Source organism: Channa argus, chromosome 22 (assembly GCF_033026475.1).
Source record: "Channa argus isolate prfri chromosome 22, Channa argus male v1.0, whole genome shotgun sequence".
Lineage (NCBI taxonomy): Eukaryota > Metazoa > Chordata > Actinopteri > Anabantiformes > Channidae > Channa > Channa argus.
Window position 1 is genome coordinate 11,494,323 of NC_090218.1, and position 21,618 is coordinate 11,515,940.

Sequence of the window (21,618 nt, forward strand, 5' to 3'; positions counted from 1 at the left end):
GCAAAAATCCAAACTTCCCTGTTGACCTCTATCACGAGTCAGTTCCAGGAGCGTGAAACAAAAAGCTACAACAAATGATTATTTTCCCCAGTAGAATAACGAGCACATTATTTTTAGGATAATTCTGTATTGTAATACCTGCATCCACAGATTGTTACCAACACAACAGTAATTTGGTTTTTGGGAGCAGAACCCCACAAACCTCTGATGTTATCAGCTCTTCAACTACTGACATTTCTAAAAATGATTTTAATTCAGCAGTTCATCTTTTGAAGGATTATATTGTTAATTTCTTACTTTAAATAAAACTGATGTTTTGTTCACCATCCAATCAAGTCAAATAAACAACAATAATATTTGACCTTAATTAGTATATGCTTATGATCAGGTTCAGTCCTCTAAATTAATGTATATTAATTTTGGTTATACTATTTCTTATTAAAAATGTCCCTATTTGTGCATTTGCAGACTTACCATATTGTGCAGTATGGCTTAAACAGTAGTCTCTGAAGGAAAAGCCTTCCAAGCTGTAAATGAATTTAAAAAACAAAACAAGAGGGGTCATGTTAAGTTTTTGCATTTCTTAGTTGAGAGTTAATTGTCTAACTTTTGTAGCCTCTATCTTTATCTTAATCCTATTTTCTTCCTGTGTGCCTGCTTGTATGTTGAGGCGTCAGTCATATTTTAGATTTCTTTCAGCAGAGTAAGAGCTGTGTTAACTTACTGCTAATACAAACTGTAGCTGCTTCACAATAAAAGCTTTACCCGAGCGAAACAGCTGGGGGCTTTTATTGTCATCATCCACTTCTTCTTATGTGGGTCCAGTACCAACACCATCTAAAGAGCAGCTCAAATGGAATAAGAAACACTAAAGCCACAATGAAGAGACTGAACCGACGACCTTTTTATTTGCAGTTCAATAATCATTGTTCTCATATTAGGACGTGTTCAGCTTCACTTTCTCATAGTCAGTTTTCCTGGCGTCCACTGTACGTGGACGTGGTGTACTTTAATACCATTGGATTCATGGAAAAGATGGATTTTGCCATTTCAACATATAAAAAGTCGATCATTTCTGTTATAACAGTGGAGGTGATGGATGAAATTTTCTCCTATTGGACATAAGATCTGTGACTCTGGACATTGTGAAAACTGTATTTTTGTTGTGAAGCACAAATTACACAAACGCTTTAATGACTTACAAATAAGCATATTAACATATGTCCATGTTTATGTCACCATTACCAACATTATAAAGTGACTATGAAACATTATCATTGGGGATAAAATAAAAGTCCTCATGTTAATAAGAAAAATTGTTATATAAACAGTAAAAACAAATCACAAATTAGATTCACATGAAAATTGTGAAAATCCAAATCTGCTTCTTCCACCCTTGAGAAATGGAAGAGTTTTGTTCTTGTTTAAGCCACAAAGACAGATCATAAGCCATAATTCTAAGATCCATATCACATCCTAATTATCAGAACATCTTCATGTTTGTGTTTATAAGTGGAGCAAGTTCAGGTCTCAGGGCAAATTCAGGAAACGGACCAGTGTGTTAGTAGTTGTTGGCTTTGAGTTTACTGATGGTTTGTTAGATTTTCCTAAAGACTAAGACTTAAACACAGTCCTACACAAACATTGTGTTTTTCAGTTCATGTGAATGTTCAGTGACTTTTGTCTTATTTGAACCATGAAGGAAATTTGCCGTCAGTGTTCAAGTGTGTGGCTCTGAAAAGAGCCGTTGTGGTGGTTGAAGCGGGTCCCCGTTTACTTCTTGGCGGGTTTCTCGGTCTTCTTGGGCAGCAGCACCGCCTGGATGTTGGGCAGCACGCCGCCCTGAGCGATGGTGACTCCTCCCAGCAGCTTGTTGAGCTCCTCGTCGTTGCGCACAGCCAGCTGCAGGTGACGGGGGATGATCCTGGTCTTCTTGTTGTCGCGGGCGGCGTTTCCAGCCAGCTCCAGGATCTCAGCGGTCAGGTACTCGAGAACTGCCGCCAGGTAGACGGGAGCTCCGGCTCCAACACGCTCAGCATAGTTGCCTTTACGCAGCAGCCTGTGGACACGACCGACTGGGAACTGGAGCCCAGCACGGGAGGAGCGGGTCTTTGCCTTTGCTCGGGCTTTGCCACCGGTTTTACCACGTCCAGACATCGTTAGTTTATCTCTGTAGTTAAGACTCAGAAAATAATGACACTTCTACGGCGCAGAGCTTGTTTTATATCCGCGCGGAGCGCGACGTTTCCTTCCAGACCAACCAGAAAAGAGGCTTCCAGCAGCGCAGCAGAGGGCGGCCCGCTGTGGATTTGGGCGCACAGTTTGAACAAGCTTGTGTCCAATAAGCAGCGGAGACCGAGGCGGAAGACTCTTTCTTCCAGGCGGAGCTGAGCTCCAGAAGGAGCCTCTCACCAATCAGGAGCAGGAGCTCGAACGCTGCGTCACCGGTTCACTGCCGCGTCCCACGGTTTAAGAGTAGCGGCTCGCAGATCTGTTCTACATTTTTCTCCAGTCTTGAGAAAGTAGTTAAAGAAATGGCAAGAACTAAGCAAACCGCCCGTAAATCCACTGGAGGCAAAGCTCCCAGGAAGCAGTTGGCCACCAAAGCCGCCCGGAAGAGCGCCCCGGCCACCGGCGGAGTCAAGAAGCCCCACCGTTACAGGCCCGGTACCGTGGCTCTCCGAGAGATCCGTCGCTACCAGAAGTCCACCGAGCTGCTGATCCGCAAGCTGCCCTTCCAGCGCCTGGTCCGAGAAATCGCTCAGGACTTCAAGACCGACCTGCGCTTCCAGAGCTCCGCCGTCATGGCTCTGCAGGAGGCCAGCGAGGCTTATCTGGTGGGTCTGTTCGAGGACACCAACCTGTGCGCCATACACGCCAAGAGGGTCACCATCATGCCCAAGGACATCCAGCTGGCCCGCCGCATCCGCGGAGAGAGGGCTTAAGAGGGTCCAACCCAAAACCCACCACAACGGCTCTTTTCAGAGCCACTTCCTTTACTAAAGACACACTTCCTGACTTTACACATTATTCTAAATCTTGCATAAACAACGTCTCACAAAATCATAATTCCAGAACAAAATGGTTTTCAGAGAATCTTTCTCTACATTCCTCAAATACTTTATAGCGTTTGACTTTCTCCTCAGTTGTTAAGACCTTTACTGTTCTACACGTGGGCAGCAGGAGTCTCACTCAGCTCAGGTGTTTTCAGTAGTGATGGGAGTATTGAGGTTTCTGGAGTCAGAAGTTTGAGACATTTGAATCATCACCTTGGCAACATTTGATAGAAAATTGTAAATGCAACAAATATTGCAATACATGGGCCACAGTGGCGCAGGAACGTAGAGCGTTTGTCCACCAATCTCACCGTTGTTGGTTAAATCCCCGGCTCCTCTTGTCACATGTCGAAGTGTTGGTCAGCTGCATAGCAGCTCCCCCACTGGTGTATGAATGTGAGTGAATGGGTGAATAAGAAGCACTGTAAAGCGCTTTGAATGCCAGTAGGTAGAAAAGTGCGGTAGAAGTGCAGAACATTTACCATTTACATGTTATTTCCATTCACATGCTATACTATGATTTGGAAATGAACTGAATTAAACTAAAACAGATTTTTAAAACTTACCATAATGAGACAGAAAACAGATAAAACAAATAAAAGCATCAAACCAGGTTATGTTCTGTGTCTTACCACAACTTCATCTGCACACGTCCAAACTGTCCCAAGGTGGAGACGTGTTTCCATGTGAATGAATGTTTTTCAGTCACTGAGGGTCATGTTCTCTTCTGCCACAAGTTTTGCTTCACATCCAGCTGATGACGTTGCTCTGCTGCTGAGACAATGAAAGGTTTTCACTGTTTGTGTTTTGATTTTATTTTCCAATTTTTATCTCTCCATTTTTAAACCCAGACTTCAATATAAACACCGTTTCATTTTGCTCTAGATGTTTTTGAATTATTAAAATTTAAAAACTTCATTTATACCTATGTAAAAAAAAAAAAAAAAAAAAAACATTTTAAATCTTCAGTTTGAGAAAGAAGCATTTTTCCTCAGAAGACAGAGCTTCTAGAATCCACAGTCTGTTATTCTGAGGAAACGTCCTCGTCTGTCTTCGTGGAGACGGACCAATGTGGACAGGATGATTATAGATCTGTGAGACACTTCCTTCCTTCTTGGACTGAGATGATGAACGACGTCAACTCCCTCCTCCACATATTCATGAAGCCTGATCATTTTTTACTATTTTATTATCTGATATTACATTGATAAAAAAGGTTTGTTTTACTTTTTTCTTTGTACTCAACTGTACTCAACAGTAAATTAATACCATCTACAGAAGACTTAGACCATTTATTTTTCTATTTTTAGGCTATTTATATTCCGTACCTGTTATAGATTATGATCTTTGTACAGACTTTACTATTTTGAGCAGTAATATATTTTCTGTTTCTCCTGGTGAAGATCACATGTTGTCTAGTTTATCGAGGTTAATGATTTCTGCCATTTGTTGTTACAAAGTGTATATTATTTAGCAGTGTTTATGGAAAATGAACTGGTTAAAACTATCATCAATATCAAAGTCTTACAGAGGCTTTACAGACGGTGTGATGTGTGATGTACTTAGAGCTCTGAAGAATCCTGCTAAAGCTGAAACATCAGCTTGTGGAAAAAGTATTTGCTGTTAAAGTGTAAGTGCTTATTCTCCTTCAATCAGGAATCTTCTTGGTTGTTTTTGTGAATAAATACCAATCAACAGGATAATAAAGTAAATATTTTAATGACTGTTTCAGAGCTGCAATGGTTAACTGATTAGTTGATTGACTGAAAACACCTTGATGATTTTTGTTTTGGAACATTTGTACTAGCTCAATGCACATTAAATATTACACTGATAATATTCCATCGTACTCTTTTCGGTAAAGTATGAAAGTACTTCCATGTCACTTTTACTCAACATGTCAGATTAATTTGATTGTTTTTACTCAATTTCATTTATCTGACATAAACTAGACTTAGTTCATTTGGAATAAAGATAATAAAATAAATGTATTTGTTTATAACTTTTATATTAAATTTAATAAGAACATTTTAAATTTGTTTCAGGTACCTGGGGAATTGGCTGGACTTGTACCTTTGTGTAATCAGCAGGATCAAGTTTAATTGAGTTTAAAATACTTTTTACACCTACACTTGTTTCCTTCAGTCATAAACTCCTAGTTTTAAAATGCTACTTCAAACCAGTTGTTTTCCTTCAATTCAGCTGAAAACTTGGGGGGGATTAATAATAATAATGCTTTGTAAAAAAAAATATTTGTGAGCAGCAATATGGTTTCATGCCTAGAAAGAGAACAACAGATGCAGTATTTGCTTTGAGGATGTTGATGGAGTAGACCGGGAACAAAAGTGCTGTGAAAAGTGGGCAAAAATTATACCTGAAAGGAAATAAATGCTGCTCAGAGGGAACACAGAGAGGGTAGAGGAGGTTATAAAGACAAACAGATAACTTACAAAGTATTTGAGAACATTTTAGAGAAAGGGATGCAAACCTGTCCATGGATATAAATTGAGATAGAACAGATTTTAAGTCAGGAAAACCAAAGACACAAAAGTTTTATTTTAACTAATAACTAACAACTAATACGTTAACTATTAACTAATACCCTGTAGTTGTGATCAATTTCCACTTTCACCTGATTCATGACACATGAATGTAAGATGAGCCTGAGCTTTTTGTTTTTGACCATGATGGATCTGGTCTGGATGAAAAAGCTCAGTTCTCAGGTCTCTAATCCAAGTAGGAACCAAGTGTGACCCTGCTCGTCTTCAGCTGAGGTCAGAAGTGTTTCTTGTGTTTAATTCTTGATTTGTCTGAAACACTTTCAGACAAAACGAATCATTGTGCTTCTCTTCACATACAGCAGAGGCTGCTGCTGCTGCTGCACTGGAGGAAACGTTCTCACCTCTAACAGAAATATTTAATCAATAAACGAAGAAATTGATCAACAAAAGCTGAACTGAATGTAAACTGTTGTTGTTTCATTTGGCTTTAATGTGTCACACTGAGTCAGTTTGATCTAAAGTGTTTTGTCTTTTCCTTCCTGTACTTGTACTTTGTGTGTGTGACGTGTTTAGTATTGTAACTTCTTTGTGTCCTACTTTCAGTAGTACTGCATGTTTTGATTGTATAGCTCAGGTCCATAACCCGTGTAAACGCTGTAGAGTCCAGAATAAAGAGCAGAGCCACTACTTCCTCTAACAACAAGGATTCTGTTGGTTGTACGTGGGAATTATTCCTGGAAGCAAAGTTTTCAACCCTTTTTTCCAAGTGAAGAATTTGCTCTTTGTGCTGACTGCTGCTGACTTTGGCTCCACCCGCTGATGTTCCCGCCCCTGTGCTCTAATACGTCCGCAGAGAACATGTAAATACCGACTGTCTCCGCTGCAGTTTCACATTTGTCTTTGTTGAAACGAAGCAAAGTGACTCAAGATGAGCGGAAGAGGAAAAGGAGGCAAAGGACTCGGGAAAGGAGGCGCCAAGCGTCACCGCAAAGTTCTCCGTGACAACATCCAGGGAATTACCAAACCCGCCATCCGCCGTCTGGCTCGTCGTGGCGGAGTCAAGCGAATCTCCGGTCTGATCTACGAGGAGACTCGCGGTGTGTTGAAGGTTTTCCTGGAGAACGTGATCCGTGATGCCGTCACCTACACCGAGCACGCTAAGAGGAAGACCGTGACCGCCATGGACGTGGTCTACGCCCTCAAGAGACAGGGTCGCACCCTGTACGGCTTCGGCAGCTAAACCTGATCCATAACCACTAAAACCCAAAGGCTCTTTTAAGAGCCGCACACATACTCTGAAGAGCGAGTCCTTTAAACTGCTTTCATGACTAAATACGTAGAGTCAATAATATTATCAATAGTTTAGTGGATGCGTCTCATCCTAATACTACATGACTAAATAAGGGAGTCAATCATATTAAGCCTAACTGAATTGATATATTTGTTATCCTCAGTTGATACAAATCCACAACAACAAGCACCAACAAACTACGTCCAGAGTCTTATTTTTCTAATCCACTTTAGTGATGTTGACAAACACACATCCATTTGTTAGTCAATTTTAAACAATTCATTCTCCAAAACATAAGTTTAAAAAGTGCAGCTCCTCAGTTATTTCATGTGTTTAAGCTGCAGTGTATAAAGGCCACAGAACAGTGCAATTTACGTTTTCTACAACAGCATCTTATAACTTGTGAGTATGTTTATGCTGTGAGCTTCCTGACTCCTTTTGCTGATGAACTGTGAAAAATAACATAGGAAAGAAAATGAATAAAAAAACAAAGTTTTATTTAGGAAGAGGATCTTTCTCTCTTTTTTTTTTTGACCTGAGTCAGAGCTCCAGCTTTAAACGGATCATAACTAATAAATAATATTCATTATGAATATGAATAGTAGCACAAGGTCAGTGGCTGGTAACAGAACCTGACAGAAAATGGAGACACTGAGAGATTTGGATGTTATCTTATAAAATAGCTTATATCATTAAATAACAAATACAAGTGGCTTGTGTACGTTCCGAAATGTGGAACAGCAGAATAAATCCATTTTGGAGGGAAAAGACGTTTTCCTTTTGCGCATGCTCGGTCACGTTTAAAGCTCAGCCAATCTTGTAGGAGCAACAGCACAGTGTGACTTTGCATAAGCGGATATAAATAGAGCAGCCGACTGAGTTGTCACACATCTGTTAGAGACTCTCAGAGAACGACAACATGCCTGATCCAGTGAAAGCCCCGAAGAAAGGCTCCAAGAAAGCCGTCTCCAAGAGCGCCACCAAAACCGGCAAGAAGAAGAGGAAGACCAGGAGGGAGAGCTACGCCATCTACGTGTACAAGGTCCTGAAGCAGGTCCACCCCGACACCGGCATCTCCTCCAAGGCCATGAGCATCATGAACTCGTTCGTCAGCGACATCTTCGAGCGCATCGCCGGCGAGTCCTCCCGTCTGGCTCACTACAACAAGCGCTCCACCATCACCTCCAGGGAGATCCAGACCGCCGTCAGGCTGCTGCTGCCCGGTGAGCTGGCCAAGCACGCCGTGTCCGAGGGCACCAAGGCCGTCACCAAGTACACCAGCTCCAAGTAACCAGCTCCGCTGCTGCTGCTTCCATCCAAACCCAAAGGCTCTTTTCAGAGCCGCCCACTCGGACAGAGAGCACAGCCTTCATGTTTCTGTTGCTGCGTTTATTAGCAGCTATGGAGCAACTGTCACTTGTAGCTCATGAAGAGCTGAGGCTCATTCAGCTTCACTCACATCAGCATTTGCTTGTATCTCTGATAATGTACAGAAACATTAGATTCTGTTTGCTACAGTTTATTTATATAAATATTTTAGGTGATGTAAAAACACCTGTAGTAAACAGTAAAGCTGTGCAATAACATCAGATTGATCCAACAACAAATAAATACAAGGTCAGTGTTGCTGATATTGATACAGATGAATTACAGAATTGCTCATTTCCATGACTTGATTTACCTTTAATTAATCAAAGACTGAAGTTGGGCAAAGTTTAAAGAGATATTTCATCAGTGTGGGTCTGTCAGGAACAGAGGGTGGGAGATTTATTTCATCTTCTTCTTTTCATATGGTTTTATAAATTTGTTATCAAAAAAGGTTTGAAGATGGTCAAAGATCGAGGCAACTTAGCTCTTGATAAGCTGCAGACCCTCAGTCAAAAGTATTCAAATATAAATTAGTTGGTGTGCTATGATGAATTGGCTTCAAAGAGAGAAAATGGAATCTAAAGACTAAAAATATTTTACACTATAAGATTTTCAATTGTAAAATTCAGTCTTTCTGTTTATTATTTGTTTCTATTTATCAGAACAGAAAACCGCATGAATTTAAGTAGATGAATCTGTATATATTATATAATAATAATTATAATATTTGTGGTAGAAAACCACCGTCCAACTGGACACTGAAAGAAGATTTCACCTGTCTGCTCCATCGTCCACCACAGCTGCTTTTTTAAAAAGCCACTTCACTCTTCTAACATAAAGGTTCATGAATTAACTCCCACAAATAAAACCTTCATACACAGAGATTATTTGTCAGAAGAACTTGTGAAAGGTTTAAACACACGTTGTCTTTTTATGATATTTCAGTTCTTTCTTTTCTCCATAAAGTGCTTTATGGATTAATGCATTTCAACATTTATTCAAAAACAATTTTAAAAATTCAATAAATTATAAATACAAAATATCTTTATACATCATTGACAGTTTCCACCTGACAACTACAAATAACTGATTATATTCACAATATTACTTGTTTTCATCCATTGTTTCTATAGTTTAACTGTGAAACTCTGTTCAACACCTCAATACCATCTGATTGATGGAGAAGATGGATTTTACCATTTAATTGTGTAGCAAACAAACAACCTAAAAAGTTGATCATTTCTGTTATAACAGTGAAGGTGATGGAGGAAATTCTCTCCTATTGGACATAAGATCTGTGACTCTGGACATTGTGAAAACTGCATTTGTGTTGTGAAGCAACACAGATTAAGATTTGTCCTCATGTCCACATTAAAGAGACATTTGTTGACCATTTGACCCAGTTTGTCTACAACAGAGTGAACTAATGTTTCTGTTGAAACGTCTTTTTTTCAAAATAGATATTTTAAATCTTACATGTTTAAGATCAACTGGTGCTAAAAATGATACATTTCACATCTGCTCTATGACAATAAAGAGCTTTTCTTTTCTTTCTGGACTTGAAATTGACCCCAATTCTTGAATGAATTAATTCTGTCTCACCCCAGGTCCAATAAAGACACTGTTTGTTTGTTGCCTGTAGGTTTTTAGGGCAGCAGTCAATGGGAACTGGTTTTGTTCAGCACTGTTGATGTGTGTGGGATGAGCAGAGACCAGCAACACAAGCGGTTACAGCTGGTCTCCACATTAAACTCTGCACAGCAACCTCATTCACCAAAATGAGAAAACACGGCTGAAAACGGACCTTTTGAATCTATTAAAATAAATATAAATATATTTTGCTCTTTCTTGCACTTGCATCTCATAAAGTGTAAACACTGTTCTGACAGGACTTTGCTTTGATGTTTTCTCCTCGACTTCATGTTTGCTGCCTTGTACTTCACTTGTAAGTTGCTTTGGATAAAAGCGTCTGACAAATGACTAAATGTAAATGTGTGTGACCGTGTCCATAAATGGAAACACAGTGTTTGTATGTGGGACATATTTTTTCTGGAGGTTTCACTCATGTTCATGTCAGTGGAAGCTGAACTGCACCATAAAGTGAGGCCTCCATCAGTGTGTTTGCTGCGAGCAGAGAAGCTCCAGTTTTTACAAACTGATCAGCAGCAGACTGTTGCTTTTACTTTGACTCCCTGAACAAACATGTGGGCCACCGGGAAAACCTCTGCTGCTGGCGTTTACACGGATTTTTAACCCGTTTACGAGACAAATGAGCAGAGAAGCGCTGCTCAAAACGACGGAGAAGTGACGTTTGGAGGCTCCACAGACAAACGGCAGCGAGCATCCGAACTCCACATGATCCGGATCTGAAGACACACATGTCCGCTCTCGGCTCCCTTCACCTGCAGCCTTCAGCGCTTCTCCTCCGGGGATTTTTAACGCTTTTGTCGGTGCAGAGAAAACACAAGTGTCCCGGTGTTCACAGCACCCAGAGGAGCCCGGACTGCTTGAGTCTCCACGGTTCTCATGCTGTGTTTAAGTGCAGCTCCCGCCCCGAGTTTTCCTAAACTCGTCAGAGGAAACTAGTCACACGACAACATGGCAGAAGTCGCTCCAGCTGCAGCTCCGGCCCCTGCTCCGGCCAAAGCCGTCAAAAAGAAGGCCACCAAGCCCAAGAAGAGCGGGCCCAGCGTGGGCGAGCTCATCGTTCAAGCCGTGGCCGCGTCCAAGGAGCGGAGCGGCGTGTCCGCTGCCGCCCTCAAGAAGTCTCTGGCTGCCGGAGGCTACGATGTGGACAAGAACAAGGCCCGCGTCAAGACCGCCATCAAGAACCTGGTCACCAAGGGAACCCTGCTCCAGACCAAGGGCACCGGAGCCTCCGGATCCTTCAAGATCAACAAGAATTCCGAAGCCAAGGCCAAGAAGCCAGTCAAGAAAGCCGCTCCTAAAGCCAAGAAGCCCGCCGCCGCCAAGAAACCCGCCGCCGCCGCCGCTAAAAAGCCCAAAGCAGCGGCAGCTAAGAAGCCGGCAGCAGCCGCTAAGAAATCCCCCAAGAAGGTCAAGAAGCCCGCAGCGGCCCCCAAGAAGGCAACAAAGAGCCCCAAGAAGGCCGCCAAGAGCCCCAAGAAGGTGCTGAAGAAGGCCCCGGCGGCCAAGAAGGCCCCGGCCGCCAAGAAGGCCCCCGCTAAGAAGGCGGCCAAGCCCAAAGCCAAGAAAGCCGCTCCCAAGAAGAAGTGAGCGGAGCTCGGCCTCACTCTCTCAACAAAGGCTCTTTTAAGAGCCAACACATGTTCAACAAAGAGCTTCTTCCTTATTTCATTAGCATCTTTAATATCTCTGTGAAATATATACAACAATACAAAGTCACAGTGAAACATGATGTGTTGCTGAATAATCACATTTTATTTTTCCTCATCAGCTTCTGGAACAACGAGCATCAGTGTCACACTTCAAACACCTGAAGGTGTCGAGTATAAATTTCAGCAATCAAAAAGTGAAAACACAGAAAATCACAATATGAATCAATCTCAACATTCAACTTTTAACTTTTGCAGTAAAACTATTGGCTCAGTGCAAATTGGAGGATTGAAGATTAACACTTCGTCAGCAGAGATTCATTAAGTGATTTCATTCTTGGATTTTATATTTGAATGTTGTCAATTATCTACAACCCTTGGAGCTAAACTACAGCAGGACAAAACAGAACAAGTGGATCAGCTCAGACCAGAACCAGATTCAAAGGTTAAGGATGAAATACAAGTCCTCATGTTAATGAGAAAGATTATGGAAAAAGAAAAAAACAAATCACAAATTAGATTCATGTGAAAATCCAAAATAAATATTTTTCAGTTTGTAGGCCATAATTAGATACATATCACATTATCAGAACATCTTCATGTTTGACACACTGCTGTACAAAGGGAACTGGGGAGAGAAGGCTGAATATTTTTCTCCATTTTTTTTTGTAGTGAAATAATGAACGTAGTGGAAGTGGAGCAGGTTCAGGGCAAATTCAGGAAACTGATCAGTGCGTTATTAATTGTTTACTTTGAGTTCAGTGTAGTTGAACACAGATGTGATGGTTTATTAGATTTTTCTAAAGACCAAGACTTAAACACAGTCCTACACAAACCCCCAACTAATTTTGTGTTTTTCATGTGGATGTTTTACCAGTTGTCTCATTTGTATCATGAAGGACATTTTGTCGTCAGAGTTCAAGTGTGTGGCTCTGAAAAGAGCCGTTGTGGTGGTTGAAGCGGGTCCCCGTTTACTTCTTGGCGGGTTTCTCGGTCTTCTTGGGCAGCAGCACCGCCTGGATGTTGGGCAGCACGCCGCCCTGAGCGATGGTGACTCCTCCCAGCAGCTTGTTGAGCTCCTCGTCGTTGCGCACAGCCAGCTGCAGGTGACGGGGGATGATCCTGGTCTTCTTGTTGTCGCGGGCGGCGTTTCCAGCCAGCTCCAGGATCTCAGCGGTCAGGTACTCGAGAACAGCCGCCAGGTAGACGGGAGCTCCGGCTCCAACACGCTCAGCATAGTTGCCTTTACGCAGCAGTCTGTGGACACGACCGACTGGGAACTGGAGCCCAGCGCGGGAGGAGCGGGTCTTTGCCTTTGCTCGGGCTTTGCCACCGGTTTTTCCACGTCCAGACATCGTTGGTTTATCTGTGTAGTTAAGACTCAGAAAATAATGACACTTCTACGGCGCAGAGCTCCTTTTATATCCGCGCGGAGCGCGACGTTTCCTGCCAGACCAACCAGAAAAGAGGCTTCCAGCAGCGCAGCAGAGGGCGGCCCGCTGTGGATTTGGGCGCACAGTTTGAACAAGCTTGTGTCCAATAAGCAGCGGAGACCGAGGCGGAGACTCTCTCCTCCAGGCGGAGCTGAGCTCCAGGAGGAGCCTCTCACCAATCAGGAGCCGGAGCTCGAACGCTGCGTCACCGGTTCACTGCTGCGTCCCACGGTTTAAGAGCAGCGGCTCGCAGATCTGTTCTACATTTTTCTCCAGTCTTGAGAAAGTAGTTAAAGAAATGGCAAGAACTAAGCAAACCGCCCGTAAATCCACTGGAGGCAAAGCTCCCAGGAAGCAGTTGGCCACCAAAGCCGCTCGGAAGAGCGCCCCGGCCACCGGCGGAGTCAAGAAGCCCCACCGTTACAGGCCCGGTACCGTGGCTCTCCGAGAGATCCGTCGCTACCAGAAGTCCACCGAGCTGCTGATCCGCAAGCTGCCCTTCCAGCGCCTGGTCCGAGAAATCGCTCAGGACTTCAAGACCGACCTGCGCTTCCAGAGCTCCGCCGTCATGGCTCTGCAGGAGGCCAGCGAGGCTTATCTGGTGGGTCTGTTCGAAGACACCAACCTGTGCGCCATACACGCCAAGAGGGTCACCATCATGCCCAAGGACATCCAGCTGGCCCGCCGCATCCGCGGAGAGAGGGCGTAAGGGGATCCAACCCAAAACCCACCACAACGGCTCTTTTCAGAGCCACTTCCTTTACTAAAGACACACTTCCTGACCTTACACGTTATTCTAAATCTTGCATGAACAACGTTTCACAAAATCATAATTATAATAATCCAGCACAAAATGGTTTTCAGAGAATCTTTCTCCTCGTTCCTCAGTGATTTGTAGCGTTTGACTTTCTCCTCAGTTGATGAGACCTTCACTGTTCTACACGTGGGCAGCAGGAGTCTCACTCAGCTCAGGTGTTTTCAGTAGTGATGGGAGTATTGAGGTTTCCTGAGTCAGTGGTTTGAGACCTTTGAATCATCACCGTGGCAACATTTGATGGACAATAACAGCTTTCTACATTATTTATATTTCAATACATGTTATTTCTATGCACATACTATACTATGATTTGGGAATGAACTAGAAATTTAAGTGAAAAGTTTCCTCATTTGATGGTAAATATATATGAAAAGATTTTATTTACTTTGAGTTCAAGTTTTTTGGGGGATTGTTTGTTTTTTTAGTGTAAAACCTCCAGCTTTGGAGAATATTCTCTCTCTGGGAACAGGTTTAGCAGGGATGGAGATTCTTAGGAGTGTTGGCCCTAGTGTGTGTTCTTTTTTCTTATGGTTAAATTTTGCTCCAGATGGTTGATGGTTAAAAACGGTTTTCATTCAACGCTTTTGTCATTTCTAGCTACTTTTTTTTAAAAACAGAAGAATCCTCAGACATTTGGTTTTCACCATCAATTCTCTGGATTTAGAACCTGTTTTACTAAGAAACAGCAGCGTTTAAAGAGCAGCTCTGCTTCACACACATATCAGGAACAAAAACATCTCTGCTGAAATAAAATGAACTTTTATTCAGACATTGAATGTAACTTACATACATTACATGCTTCCATAGCTACATTTTAATGATGTTGAATTGACTGCAATAAATCCCCTTCACCCACTGCCCCTTTGAGGACTTTACACCAAAGTCACATGAATGTGTTTCCTTTTTGTTTCACTGCACTGGGCCCTGAAATTCAGTGACATGAATTTACCTGAAAATCCAACAAATAAACTAAAAAAAAGTGGAAAAGAAAATGAACACAGGAGAGTGTCTTTAAAAGAGGAAGTGATAAAGACCAAATATAAAAAATGTGAATGAATCCAGTGATTAATGAGAAACAACAGAACCGTAATGTTTGTTTGTTTTTGGAAACTGTAGGCAATTGTTAGAATCTTTAATTTATTTGTGTTATGTATTGACTGAGGTCTTCACTGAGCCCTTCTCGGTCAGTCGGTGGAGGGTACTATGGTTGCAAAGTCTCTCACAATCCTCCTGTAGTAGGAGGGTAGGCCAAGGTCTTTTCTCCAGTCGCCACAAGCAGTTCAGTGGTGGTTGAGGACCAGCAGTCCCTGGCAGTACCCCCTGTTGCAACAGGCAGATGGTGGATCCCGTATCCACTAGTGCACTGCAAAGCCACCCAGCGATGACACAGTCTAGGTACAGTCCCATAGCGGCCCGCAGCATCCCGCTGTAGGGCAATCCATTTGGAGGGCTGGTTGGGAGCGAGAGGAGGGTCCCTCATCCCATGTGCGGTTGCTTGGGGCTAGGCAGCCTCCCAGCTGGCTGCCCTGACCTGTAGCTGTTTCTTCCCCACTCCATCGCGATCTCCCGTGGAGAGCGGCTAAATCGACCTGGGTGAAGTGCGGCCGTTACAATACTTACACTGTGAATCTTCTGATTAACTCCTTAACCAATTGATCTAATTTTGTTTGTGCAGCAGCAGCAGCAAAAGCACTTGGTCTCAAATCCAAGTAGGAACCATGTGTGACCCTGCTCGTCTTCAGCTGAGGTAATTAGTGTTTCTTGTGTTTAATTCTTGATTTTTCTGAAACACTTTCAGACAAAACGAATCATTGTGCTTCTCTTCACAAACAGCAGAGGCTGCTGCTGCTGCACTGGAGGAAACGTTCTCACCTCTAACAAAGAAATATTTGATCAATAAACGAAGAAATTGATCAACAAAAGCTGAACTGAATGTAAACTGTTGTTGTTTCATTTGACTTTAATGTGTCACACTGAGTCAGTTTGTGTAGTGACGATCTTACTCGAATCTGATGGTCCAGCAAGTACTTCACTCCGGAGATTGTTGTATGACGAACATTGAACATTTATTGTATTTGCTTCTCAATCGAGGCAACAACGCACCAATTGTACAGACAAGTTTAAGAAGAGTAATCTCACCAACATGGTCACAAACAGTTTCATCAAACAAGCGTTTAAAAGTATGGCTGAACCTACAGAACTCAATAAGAAACCATGTGCCTCCACAGCTACACACTGAACCTTTCACTTCTACCACTGACACCACGTTGTAGTCCAGTCCACGTCTGCTCCCACACTCTCATCATATGTTGTTATGCATTGTTATCTTGATGACTGGACAACAAAGTTAAAAGGTAAACTACAAAGGCAGCCATCAAAGGTAACATCAAAGCCATATGATGTGTAATGACATCATCACTACAACTAAACATAACACAATAAACAATACACAACATAAAGAAAACAGAGGAAACCCTGGTTGGCTCATAAATTTAGATTTAAATTGTTGCTTTCTGTTTGCTTTTTCTTCGTGTACTCGTACTTTGTGTGTCTGACGTGTTTAAGTAGTACTGCATGTTTTTATTGTATAGCTCAGGTCCATAACCCGTGTAAACGCTGTAAAGCCCAGAATAAAGAGCAGTCGCGAAGATTCTCTTTCCCTGACGTGACCCTCAGGTTCTCACACAAAGCATATAATACATGTGTGGCCTGAGTTCTGCTCCCAGTAAGACGGAATTATTACTTCGGCCGACTCGGGTGGGAGCAGTGGGGCCAACAGCTTAGAGGGCTACGCCTATACTCACGCAAGAAAGACACATGGCGAGAGAATGCGCACATTGACAAAAATACACGCATCCACTTATGATGGGTCTCATGCCGCCCGTTTTCTTGGGAACTAAGTAACGCGAGTAAAAACTCACCCGGTGAGAGGCGGAGGGAGTCTATGGAGATTTGTGTTTTATAGGAGACGAAAAAAGACAAACAACGTCGTGTGAGTGAAACGTGCTTTAACAGAAAGTGTGGAGCAGACTGATGATCAGGAAGCTGCTCTTTACCGAGAGGTGGTGGCTCTGACTTTAAAAAAAAAATGCATATACATAATACATATGGTGCAACGCTGCCTCTGGAATTCTAATATCCTGGAAGGATATTAGTAGGATTTGCCTTCTAGGAATTTAGATTAGGAAATAGAACTTTAATAAAGTTCTATTTTATTGTTACAAGATATTTAGCGCAAAGTGAAGTGGCTCTGTAAAGTACCGTTGTAGTGGTTAATGGAGCACAGTTGAAATCACGTCCGTTTCATTCAGCAGTGAACGTTTGCAATCAAAAATAAATAATAAAAAAATAAAATAAACTTTAGCAAACTGAATTTGTTTATTTTAAATGAGGCACTAGTCTGTAATCTGAACACATTCTAAAGTGTCTGTACATTATCAGAGATACAAGCAGATGCTGATGTGAGTGAAGCTGAATGAGCCTCAGCTCTTCATAAGCTATAAGTGACAGTTGCTCCATAGCTGCTAATAAACGCAGCAACAGAAACATGAAGGCTGTGCTCTCTGTCCGAGTGGGCGGCTCTGAAAAGAGCCTTTGGGTTTGGATGGAAGCAGCAGCAGCGGAGCTGGTTACTTGGAGCTGGTGTACTTGGTGACGGCCTTGGTGCCCTCGGACACGGCGTGCTTGGCCAGCTCACCGGGCAGCAGCAGCCTGACGGCGGTCTGGATCTCCCTGGAGGTGATGGTGGAGCGCTTGTTGTAGTGAGCCAGACGGGAGGACTCGCCGGCGATGCGCTCGAAGATGTCGCTGACGAACGAGTTCATGATGCTCATGGCCTTGGAGGAGATGCCGGTGTCGGGGTGGACCTGCTTCAGGACCTTGTACACGTAGATGGCGTAGCTCTCCCTCCTGGTCTTCCTCTTCTTCTTGCCGGTTTTGGTGGCGCTCTTGGAGACGGCTTTCTTGGAGCCTTTCTTCGGGGCTTTCACTGGATCAGGCATGTTGTCGTTCTCTGAGAGTCTCTAACAGATGTGTGACAACTCAGTCGGCTGCTCTATTTATGTCCGCTTATGCAAAGTCACACTGTGCTGTTGCTCCTACAAGATTGGCTGAGCTTTAAACGTGACCGAGCATGCGCAAAAGGAAAACGTCTTTTCCCTCCAAAATTGATTTTTTCTACTGTTCCACATTTCTCAATGTACACAAGCCACTTGTATTTTTATTTAATGATATAAGCTATTTTATAAGATAACATCCAAATCTCTCAGTGTCTCCATTTTCTGTCAGGTTCTGTTACCAGCCACTGACCCTGTGCTACCATTCATACATGTAATGAATATTATTAGTTATGGTCCGTTTGAAGCTGGAGCTCTGACTAGGGTCAAAAAAAAGAGAAAGATCCTCTTCCTAAATAAAAGTTTAATAACATAAAACTTTTATTCATTTTCTTTCTATGTTTTATTTTTCACAGTTCATCAGCAAAAGGAGGCAGGAAGCTCACAGCACAAACATACTCAAGCTATTATAAGATGTTGTTGTACATTATCTATGCTTCTTATATATATTATTGTTATTTTAATATATATATTTGTTATTCTAAAAGCATAAAAAACTAAATACAAATAAAATAACATTTCTACAGTTCATGTGTGATTAACTGGTGCTGTGTATCTCACTTGTAAGTCGCTTTGGATAAAAAATGTAAATGTAAACTCCACTGTTCTCTGGCCTTTATAGTCTGCACCTTAAGCACATGACATGAACTTATTTCATAATTGAGGGGCTGCTGTTTAAAAAACTTAAGGTTCCTTTATGTTTGTAAGCTGAGGAAAATAAATAATTTCCACATTTAACTAATGGTTGTGTGTTTGTCAATGTTACTAATGTGTATTGTTGTTCTCCTGGATTGTATTGTAGTGTGAACAACTGATGAATAGCAAATATAATAATTCATTTTATATCAATACTTAATCATGTAGCACTCATCTATTTTCTAAATGCTATATGTAGTTTGTTTTTTAGTAGCAACATGAACAATATTTGACATCACTATTGTTACACTGTAGTAAACAGAACTTGTGCGTTTGTTGATCTACATATTCGTCTTTCATACATGTACTGCATGAGGTTTCATAATTGTGGAGTAAAGACACAAAAGTCTCATGTAGACAACAAAAGACATATAACAAGACATATTACAAATACTGTCTTGGTGTTTAATCAAGAGATCAGTTCCAAATCACTACCACTGATAAACAGGACTCGCTCTTCAGAGGATGTGTGCGGCTCTTAAAAGAGCCTTTGGGTTTTAGTTGTTATGGATCAGGTTTAGCTGCCGAAGCCGTACAGGGTGCGACCCTGTCTCTTGAGGGCGTAGACCACGTCCATGGCGGTCACGGTCTTCCTCTTAGCGTGCTCAGTGTAGGTGACGGCATCACGGATCACGTTCTCCAGGAAAACCTTCAACACACCGCGAGTCTCCTCGTAGATCAGACCGGAGATTCGCTTGACTCCGCCACGACGAGCCAGACGGCGGATGGCGGGTTTGGTGATTCCCTGGATGTTGTCACGGAGAACTTTGCGGTGACGCTTGGCGCCTCCTTTCCCGAGTCCTTTGCCTCCTTTTCCTCTTCCGCTCATCTTGAGTCACTTTTCTTCGTTTCAACAAAGACAAATGTGAAGCTGCAGCGGAGACAGTCGGTATTTCCATGTTCTCTGCGGACGTATTAGAGCACAGGGGCGGGAACATCAGCGGGTGGAGCCAAAGTCAGCAGCAGTCAGCACAAAGAGCAAATTCTTCACTTGGAAAAAAGGGTTGAAAACTTTGCTTCCAGGAATAATTCCCACGTACAACCAACAGAATCCTTGTTGTTAGAGGAAGTAGTGGCTCTGCTCTTTATTCTGGACTCTACAGCGTTTACACGGGTTATGGACCTGAGCTATACAATCAAAACATGCAGTACTACTGAAAGTAGGATACAAAGAAGTTACAATACTAAACACGTCACACACACAAAGTACAAGTACAGGAAGAAAAAGACAAAACACTTTAGATCAAACTGACTCAGTGTGACACATTAAAGCCAAATGAAACAACAACAGTTTACATTCAGTTCAGCTTTTGTTGATCAATTTCTTCGTTTATTGATCAAATATTTCTTTGTTAGAGGTGAGAACGTTTCCTCCAGTGCAGCAGCAGCAGCCTCTGCTGTTTGTGAAGAGAAGCACAATGATTCGTTTTGTCTGAAAGTGTTTTAGTAAAATCAAGAATTAAACACAAGAAACACTAATGACCTCAGCTGAAGACGAGCAGGGTCACACTTGGTTCCTACTTGGATTAGAGACCAGGTGATTTTGCTGCTGCTGCTCGAACAAAATGACATTCATAGATTAAAAAGTTAATCAGCAGATTTGCAATTTTAAAATAAAAGTCCATGGTCACTGGTGCTTTTCCTTCAGCCAGTTACACACAGTCACACACTGATGGTGGTGGCTATCATGCAAGGTGCTCACCTGACCCACCGAGAGCAACTCGGTGGGTCAGTGTCTTGCCGAACGACACTTCCACACGGAGACATGAGTGGCCGGGAGTCGAACCACTGACCCTTTTGTCCTTGGCTAATAACATATATCCTATATATTAAACATGACTACACACGTGTTTGTACATATCAGTGTTAGATATATGACACATGACAGTTCTGAGAGTTCAATGCAGCCCAGCTGTATGTGTTTCAGAAGCATAGAAACTAGTACCTGAGCGGTTTCATCCAGACCACATCCATCATGGTCAAAAGCAAAAAGCTCAGGCTCATCTTAAATTCAAGTGTCACAAATCAGGTGAAAGTGGAAATTGATCGCAACTACAGTTATTAGTTATTAGTTAAAGTATTAGTTATTAGTTAAAATAAAACTTTTGTGCCATTGGTTTTCCTGTCTGTTCTATCTAAATCTATATCCATGCAGAAGTTTGCATCCCCTTCTATAAAATGTTCTCCAATACTAAGTCAATAGTAAGTCCTCTGTTTGCCTTTATAACCTCCTCTAGCTTCTCTGTCTTCCCTCTGAGCAGCATTTATTTCCTTTCAGGTGTAATGTTTGCCCACTTTTCATAGCACGTTGTGTCCGGGTCCACCAGATTTGTACCAGTCTGTCACATACATCTTTCTTTAAATCCAACCATAGATTTTCATTTACATTTTCATTTAGTCATTTGTCAAACGCTTTTATCCAAAGCGACTTACAAGTGAGGTACAAGGCAGCAAAAATCTAAGTCAAGGAGAAAACATCAAAGCAAAGTCCTGTCAGAAAAGTGTTCACAGTTCACGAGATGCAAGTGTGAGAAAGAGCAGAATATATTTATATTTATTTTAATAGATTCAAAAGGTGCGTTTTCAGCCGTGTTTCCACATTTTGGTGAATGAGGTTGCTGTGCAGAGTTTAATGTGGAGACCAGCTGTAACCGCTTGTGTTGCTGGTCTCTGCTCTGCTTTTGTTTTGTTTTGTTTTTAAGATAGAGTTAAGTGCATAGGAAGATGCGGAAGAGTTCTGTTTTTTCAATGCTATATCAGTCTGGAGACTTCTGTAAAACATTTATCATTTTTATCATACAATGCTTCATTCATTCCTTCTTCCACTTTATGCCAGATACAGATACAGACACAGATTTTAACTACTTGTTTACAATCTGCTAACTCACACAGATGTGCTGAAGTAACATTAGCATAAATAACCACATGATTTTACATGTTAAAGTCAATTACCTAGAAGGTTTATCAAGGATGATGCAAATATTTGCACACAAGTAATCTTGATTACTTTCTTAAAATTTATATAAAATATAATTTTCACTCCTT

General features: G+C 42.1%; 7 protein-coding genes and 1 pseudogene across 7 annotated transcripts; 5 read left to right on the forward strand and 3 right to left on the reverse strand.

Annotated features, from left to right (window-relative positions):
- Nucleotides 1-1,270: 1,270 nt before the first annotated feature.
- On the reverse strand, nt 1,271-12,885 carry LOC137108064 (histone H2AX-like; annotated as a pseudogene).
- LOC137107888 (histone H3) lies at nt 2,529-3,827 on the forward strand. Its single transcript, XM_067492018.1, has one exon. It carries the CDS (start codon nt 2,535-2,537, stop codon nt 2,943-2,945), a length of 411 nt encoding a protein of 136 aa, XP_067348119.1. The 5' UTR covers nt 2,529-2,534; the 3' UTR covers nt 2,946-3,827.
- LOC137108063 (histone H4) lies at nt 6,467-6,847 on the forward strand. The gene has a single exon (XM_067492340.1). The coding sequence runs from the start codon at nt 6,486-6,488 to the stop codon at nt 6,795-6,797; it is 312 nt and encodes a 103-aa protein (XP_067348441.1). The 5' UTR covers nt 6,467-6,485; the 3' UTR covers nt 6,798-6,847.
- On the forward strand, nt 7,714-9,774 carry LOC137108062 (histone H2B 1/2-like). Its single transcript, XM_067492339.1, has one exon. The coding sequence runs from the start codon at nt 7,768-7,770 to the stop codon at nt 8,137-8,139; it is 372 nt and encodes a 123-aa protein (XP_067348440.1). The 5' UTR covers nt 7,714-7,767; the 3' UTR covers nt 8,140-9,774.
- Nucleotides 10,308-11,928, forward strand: LOC137108061 (histone H1-like). Its single transcript, XM_067492338.1, has one exon. It carries the CDS (start codon nt 10,815-10,817, stop codon nt 11,451-11,453), a length of 639 nt encoding a protein of 212 aa, XP_067348439.1. The 5' UTR covers nt 10,308-10,814; the 3' UTR covers nt 11,454-11,928.
- A 346-nt stretch (nt 12,886-13,231) lies between the features above and the next one.
- LOC137107891 (histone H3) lies at nt 13,232-14,715 on the forward strand. The gene has a single exon (XM_067492024.1). The coding sequence runs from the start codon at nt 13,244-13,246 to the stop codon at nt 13,652-13,654; it is 411 nt and encodes a 136-aa protein (XP_067348125.1). The 5' UTR covers nt 13,232-13,243; the 3' UTR covers nt 13,655-14,715.
- A 2,416-nt stretch (nt 14,716-17,131) lies between these two features.
- Nucleotides 17,132-17,807, reverse strand: LOC137107660 (histone H2B 1/2-like). The gene has a single exon (XM_067491453.1). The coding sequence runs from the start codon at nt 17,761-17,763 to the stop codon at nt 17,392-17,394; it is 372 nt and encodes a 123-aa protein (XP_067347554.1). The 5' UTR covers nt 17,764-17,807; the 3' UTR covers nt 17,132-17,391.
- A 152-nt stretch (nt 17,808-17,959) lies between these two features.
- LOC137107661 (histone H4) lies at nt 17,960-19,421 on the reverse strand. Its single transcript, XM_067491454.1, has one exon. It carries the CDS (start codon nt 19,400-19,402, stop codon nt 19,091-19,093), a length of 312 nt encoding a protein of 103 aa, XP_067347555.1. The 5' UTR covers nt 19,403-19,421; the 3' UTR covers nt 17,960-19,090.
- Nucleotides 19,422-21,618: the final 2,197 nt, after the last annotated feature.